This window comes from Callorhinus ursinus, unplaced genomic scaffold (genome assembly GCF_003265705.2).
Source record: "Callorhinus ursinus isolate GAN/ISIS: 27379988/994484 unplaced genomic scaffold, GSC_fseal_2.0 scaffold25, whole genome shotgun sequence".
NCBI classification, from domain to species: domain Eukaryota; kingdom Metazoa; phylum Chordata; class Mammalia; order Carnivora; family Otariidae; genus Callorhinus; species Callorhinus ursinus.
In genome coordinates, this window is record NW_027397087.1 from 26559462 (window position 1) to 26566819 (window position 7358).

Here is a 7358-nt window from a genome sequence, read left to right on the forward strand (position 1 = left end):
AATTAAAGATTCGCTGTAGGTTTTTTTCCCCCTGCTTCATTCTTACTTTCCATGTTGCCTCTTGCCTTTCTTTTTTGCCTTTGTGTTGTAAAGATGGTACTGAATGACACCAGCCATCATCAATACCACCTAGAAAATGGGGCAATTTCATTACAACTGCTAACATTCCCTGCTAGTTTTAAAGACAGGGGAAGGTCCACCTTTCAGATGACCAAGTCACACATCTGATTCTGGAAGCGCAGGCACCAAGGGTACCATGCCCGTTCACACGGGGACTCCCAGGAGTTTGGCATTCAGCAACAGCTTCAAGTCTACCTGGTAATGTCTCATGAGGTCACCTCAATGTCACGAGAATCCAGACCACAATTTCTGTGGACTGCAAACACTGGCTGGCTGGAAGCTAACCCTGCTACCTCTCTGGAAAGCATCTCCCAAATCCAAAAGCTTCCCATGTCACCCAATGCCAAGAACTCCATTCAATCCTCCTTGAGGTTGAAAATGCTAATTATAAGGTGATGATGTTTGCTTTTCCTTTCGAGTTGTGTGCCTTTCTGTTTTAAGTATTAAAAAGGCGTAATCACCTAGTGTGTAGGTTAATTTCTTTCCGATATTGTAATTTATGCAACATTAATACTGGATGCCAGCTCCAATTTTCTTGCTGCTTACACTCTGGGAGCCGACTTGCATATTCTGCCAACTCCATTACATCATCTGAAAACCCAAACATTTCCCATTTTCAAATCACTCTCATCTACCAGGCATACTTACACATTCTCTCTTTTTCTCCCTAGGTCACACACACAAAGATTGGGATCCCTGAGGAGCAGACACTACATCTGAGGTTAAAGTCTGCAAATGCACATAATTTCTGGAAGCTATTACTACTGCTGTGTTAGCTAAAGGATGCCTCCATCTCTGACCTTCCTTTTTCCATTCAGACTGTTATATAACCTAGTGCCTGCGTGCAGGATGTGAGTTGAGGGTTTGGGCCTTACCTCTTCTCCCTCCCCCTAGTAAATCTCTGGAGAGATGGACAAGGGGGTTGGTTCAAAGAAGAGTGAGTGGAGGGTGACCCTCTGTGGGGCAAGGGGACAAAGGTCAACAGGTCAGCTGTGCAGGATGCATCCCACCCCTACTTTGTCCCTCTCCCGTTTCTGCTAAGCCTAGGGGGCTAGTGGTACTGAATGCCCCAGCCTTATATAATTTGCTAGAAAAGCAAGTTACGGATTTGTTAGTCGGTTCTGCAGCCTGCCACCCTGATCTCTCACAAGAACACCTTCTGACAAGAATGACACCTGAAGATGCTAATAACACACGGGAGGGGGAGGTTAAGGGGGGGGTGACAGCACAAACCAGAAATTAGTGTGGCTTCCTATATACTATGTCCCCCCCTTTAAAAAAAAAAAAAACCTCAGAAACACATGAAGGGGATTTTCTCCAGTGTTTCTGATTAACCCTGTTACATAACCCGCTCGCATTCCAAATCCACCGTCTCAGGGTCTAAATATACTCTTTGCAGCCAAAAGCTCTCCACACACAAACTCACCGAGCTGGCGGCAGGACCCGGCCCCCAGCCCTGATCCCCCTCCCTCCCTTCACGGCCCCTGCTGCACCCCCCTCCCGCTGAAACCGCGGTTCGGCGTGTTCACTCCTCGGAAATCGCCTTTAATTAAATGTTTTTCGTGTGTGTCATCCTGATGGCTTTTACTGTACTCGAATTCCGTGAATGGGAAAGCTCCCGGACAGGGGGTGTGGCTAAGGGGGGGGGGAGGCAGAGGAATACTGTAAAACAGCCAGCACATGATCAGCCATATTCCTACCTCCAACTATATAACATCGAGAGGAAGGGAGCGGCTCCCGGGCCCCCACTCGCCTCTCTCCAGCCCTCCCCAGTCGCCGCCAGAAGCCGAGTGGCAAGAGGAGGGGGCGCGCTGGGCCAGTGCCCAAGCCCGGGCTGGAGATCCTCCTGATCCCCAGCCCTTGGGCTGTTCGCGCGAGCCTGCTTCCTCCGGAGTGACAGGCGTGATTTATACATTATTTACAACAGTAATTAAAGCCGTAGCTTCCTCCTGTTCTTTGCAAACTCCAGGCGCAATCAAATAAATAATCCCCCACCTCCAAAAAAAAAAAAAAAACCCACATCAGCTTCCAACACCTTTAAGAAAGAGAGAGTGAGCTTTTCCCAACACTCGACTTTAACTAGGAAAAAGCAAGGAGGGGGCAATGGAGTCCCCCGCTCCCCCCCTCCCCGCACAAACGCTCCAAAATGAAGTGTAAAAAATCGCTCGGGGGGGGGGGGCATCTCTCGCACTATCCAACCAGCATTCAACTCTCGCTGACCATTCCCAGGTTCTTGCAGAAACGCTTGAACCTCAGAGAGGGAAGGATTCCCAGGGCAGAAATAAGTTTGGGTGCATTTCGAGCTTTCTGTTCCTGCTTGTTTGCTTTCGCAGACGCTCACTCCGAATGCGCGTGGAGCGCCCCACAGCACCACCGCCCTCCGCGCGCTAGCGCGCACACGCCCCCCACCAGCCTGGGCGCCGGGCTGCGAACCCGGGGTCTGCAAACTTGGGGATCTCCGCTCGCCGCGCCCGCCAGACAAGTTGGCGAGCGCCTCACGCGCCCGCACTCCCCTTCCTCCATGGAGCCCTTCCTCCAAATCCCAAACCCACCGCCGTGTTCCAGAGAAGGTGCCCACGTCGCCCCCTGATCCAGGAGCGCCCCCTCTCCACCCCCCGGGGCTTCCCAGGTCGCTCACTCCTCTCGCACCCCCTCAGCTCTGCGGGGGACCGAAAACACACCCTGTCTGGGGCAGCCGGGGCCGAAACTGTCAAGAGGAGAAAAGGTAAAGCGGGAGGAGGGTGGCCATAAACGATTTTTTTTTTCCTTCTTAAAAGGACACTGCCGCTTTAAAAGTTTCTTTCCCGGGCCCCCACTCTCGGGTTCTCCGTATTTTGGGGGAGCGTATTTAATTTGGGCTACGCGGCTTTCCTCCTCTCTTTGCAGAAAAATCAAAGCCAGGGGCTGAGCCCGCCGGCTGTCAACCCTCCTGCCGCCTCCCCCGCCCCCCTCTCCTCCCGCAACCCGAGAACGGGCTGCAAAAGTTTGCAACATTTCTGGGGGGCGGAGGGGGGAGGGGAGGGGGGCTCTCCGGACTCGGGGCGCCGCTGCAGGCTCGCGCGCGGCCCCGGACCCCGCGCTCCGGGCGCCCGCTCCCGGCCGGCCCCCGCTCCGCTCCCGGGCTCCCGCCGCCCCCTCCTCAGCCCCTCTCGCAGCCTCCTACCTCTGCTGGTGCTGGAATAGCTCTGTCTGCGCACCGGGGCGGGCGGCTCGCTCTTGCGGGCGGATTCCTGGTTCAGCGGGGTCTCCCTGGCGCCGGCGGCCGCGTCCGCGCCGCTGCTGCCCGGCTCGCTGGCGGCGGGGTCGGGGGCTGCCGGAGCTGACTCCATGTTTTTTCCCAATGTAGAGATCGCTGGAGATGGCGAGCTCCGAGACTCCCTCTATCTTCTGTTTTCAGAGCAACTCTATGGTACCAAAAAAAAAAAAAAAAAAAAAAGAGGGGGGAGAAAGAGACCAGGGAGAGCAGGAGGGAGAGAGCAGGCGGCGGCGGCGGGCGAGCGAGAGCGCGAGGGAGCGCGCGGAGTGTGTCTGGGTGGACGTATGTGTGCGCCCGAGAGGGGTTGGGAGGCGGGTCTGTCCACAGGCAGCGCTAGCGAGAGCTTCTCCAGCCGGCCCCCACACCCACATTCCCCACCCTCCAGACCCCAGACCGAGAGCCACCGACTGGCTGCCAATTTGGGGAGGGGGGGGCAGGAGGGGAGAGACTCTCTTGCCCCGATCCTCCCCTTTGCCCAGCCCAGGGACAGAAATTAAGATCAGCGAGATGATTATGTGCCTACTTCTGAGACTCTCTCGGGAACAGAACTCGTGCCCATCTGCAGCCGGCATGAGAAGAGGCAAATGCGATCATCCACGGTGGGGAATCGCAGGTAGCTCCCTGCCAGCCCACCCCAGGACTGAGGAGAAAATAAAAAGGAATTCGACCTGGACCGACACCCCAAGGAAGGAGCAGGATGGGGGGACGTGGCACTTCTTACTTCGGGATGGGACGTCCAGTGGGTTTCCAGACTTCGTTTGATACATCTGTGTCGAAAACAGATTTTGGGTCTAGAATCGCCATGGACAGCCAATTTCTGGTGTGGTTGAAAGAGGTGGCTTTCAGCCGCTTTGCTGTTTCCTCTGAGAAGGATCCAGAAACCACTTGGCAGGGCAGTTTCTACTGAAGAAAACTTTGGCCTGTTTGGTTGACGACTATCTAAGCTGGTTGAAATATGCCACACTGCATCTAGTTCTTGTGTGGCTGCTAATTGTCAATATCCACTGGTAATTATGCTATTAAATGTACAGTCTCATCCATAAAAGATATACTGATCTTATCTAATAATGTCTGGACGATAAAATTCAGATAATTAACAGCTCCTAATAAGTCACATCATTGTAGACATCATTCTGCACCTCCCTTCCCTTGAAACATACCCATCACATAGTAGGTGTTTAATGAAATCCAAGGAAAGTAGAGAATTGCATCAGTTTTACCTTGACCCCAAACTCCAATATGAAGGGACAATACAAATTGGATGAGGGGAAGACATTCAGGTGGTAGTAGCCTGACTTCTCTGCCTCCATACTCAATTCACCAGTTCTTTTTGCCTGCCCAGACACTGATGAAATCAGTACATCTTTAACACACACCCCCACCTTCCTTTCCGAAAGCTCACAAATTTTGACAATAAAAAATATTATTATATACCAGAAGGTGGCATAAATATGTGTATTTAGGGGGTTGGGATGAGAGAAAGAAGTAGGGAACATTTTGCTTTTTCTACCTTCCTGGTTTGGAAAAAGGCTTTTTAAAAATAAGGTGGGGGGGGAACCTAGTTAGATAATTGCTTCAGAGGAACCTCTATATGCCAAACTTCACACATGGTTTGTGTTACTGTTACTGATCTTGGTCTGATTTCAAATACACAATGCTATTTGCCCTGGTCTGTGTGTTAAATCAGCAAAACCTGTGGTCCACTCTTCGGAGTGATGTAAATGAGATGTGAACGGTTCTGATACCTTAATCCAGTCTCTGCAAGGATCCCTGGCTTTCGCCTGTCTGTTGGCGCCTACAAACAAAGCCACGATTGTCTCCTCCATCCCGAATCAGATGTGTGGGTTTCCCCATACATCAAAGCACAGATTTCCAGAACAGCCTTCACACCATTTACAATTGGTTAGCCTGTTAATAATGTTCTTGATACAATTGACCTAGCTTGTCACTCTTGACTTTTCTAAGTAAACAAATATATCAAAGTGCACACAGTTTAATAAATAAGCGAGTGCCTCTGGGGAAGTGAATATCTCAAAATATATCCACTGCTCCATATTTATTTTAAAATATTTTTAAACAATTTTTCATATTAAATTTCACCAATAATTCTATTTGGGATACAAGTGGCTCAAAACATACCCCTGGCTCCTTTTTAGGTAGCAGTAGCAACTCATTAACATTTTTCTGGTTAAGTCTATTCCCCTGAGCCTTCAGTTGGTTCCTTTGCTGTTCTCTAAGCTGGTATTTGTTCACCCTGGAAAGCCCTTCCTGGAAATGGCCCTAGTGACCTTAGTCAATTAAGATAGAATCCATATTCCCTTCAGCGGTAAATTCCAGCTCCAAAAAGCCATTCCTCCTAACTCTCTAAAACAATTACTGCTTCTGCAACTTAAAACAATTGGGACCAAGAAAGTGCTTTCCCCAAGGGAAAAATAAAAATGAGTTAGATACATTCCTTGACTGTCAGTCATTGTTACTAAAGTGTAAATTACCCGGATTGGGGAAGCATTTGAAACCTGGAGAGCACAGTGATTAGGTTTATATATTTTACTTCCCTCATGCCCCTTGCCTGCTTACTAATTAAAGCTTTCCAAATTTTCAAATATTTGGAAAGATGGAAGCCTTCCTTAGGCTCTGCTCACTGACAAAGGGCAATAGTGTTTGCTTAAAAATGGTTATTTTACTTTGCACTACTGAGTTCTCTGACAGACGATGGCTTAGAAAATCTACGCTTTGTAGAAGAGATAAGCCTAAATCCATTTTTTCGCAGACTGTTCTCTCCCTCCCCAAATTCTCCAGGACTCTTCCCTCCCTCCTGGCCAATCCCACGCTCCCCTCTTGATGGTAACACTGGTTTGTTTTCTCTTATTCCAAGGTAATTCCTGGGAACCTCTGAGTGAGCTTTGACTCCTCTCTCTCACCACTGGCCCTAGCTCTCCACATCTTCACGTACTTGCCAAGTGCTTTAAATTCTACCTCTGTGACCTATGTCCTTTCTTTCCACAGCCACCACTCCAGTTCCAGACATTATTGCTCACCTACACAATTACAGTAACCTTCCAAATAACTGGCCTTAAGTCTTATAACCATTCTAATCCATCCCAGATAACACTGCCAAGTTAATTACCCTGAACTACAGTTCTCATTTCCCACCATGTCACTCCCCTGCTTACAAGACTTTAATGGCTCCCCATTGCCTATCCAATTAACTACTAACTAGTCACACGGTACTCAAGGCTCTACCTCACTTATCTCTGCACTCCTGCACCAGGGATGGCAAATCGATCTATCTCATGAAGGAACTCATGAGGTTGGTTGGAAAGGTGTGGGCTGTGATTAATTAATGCCGTCTCCCATGGGTGGAGGATTGGGAGTGTGACACTCATGCAGAGTTTGCCAAACTGCCTTACATCCTTACATAATCCCTGCAATCCATGTGTAATCCTCAGACCAAGCCACGTGCTGCCTCCTACGCTTCTTCCTGCTTATAGTGCGGGAGACAGGGACAGGTGCCTATGCCTCTTCTCCCCAAATGCTCTTCTTGCCCTCTCCGTTTACTGAAACCCTACCTATCAAGGTCCATTCTGAAAGGCAACTCTTCTGTGGAACCTTCTCTGATTTACCCCAAACCAAATATTTGAACTTAGTACCGTTGACCCTTGAACAACACAAGGGTTAGGGGCACTGACCCACCGTGCAGTCGAAAATCCACGTATAACTTTTGACTCCCCCCAAAACGTCACTAATAGCCTACTGTTCACTGGCAGCCTTACTGATAACATAAACAGTCAATTTACATTTAATTTGTCTATGCTTTATACACTGTTCTTGGAATAAAGTAAGCTAGAGAAAAGAAAATGTTATTAAGAAAATCATAAGGAAGAGAAAATACATTTAGAGTACGGTACTATATTTATAAAAAAAAATCCACAGATAAGTGGACCTGTGCTGTTGAAACCTGTGTTGGTCAAGGGTCAACTGT

General features: G+C 49.2%; 1 protein-coding gene across 1 annotated transcript in view; it reads right to left on the reverse strand.

The window, feature by feature from the left end:
• Positions 1-3556, reverse strand: part of RORA (RAR related orphan receptor A) — a 707812-nt gene extending 704256 nt beyond the window's left edge. The window contains exon 1 of the mRNA XM_073877103.1: positions 3284-3556. Coding sequence (XP_073733204.1) covers positions 3284-3449 — 166 coding nt within the window. The 5' untranslated portion in view covers positions 3450-3556. The remainder of the gene's footprint in view (positions 1-3283) is intronic.
• Positions 3557-7358: the final 3802 nt, after the last annotated feature.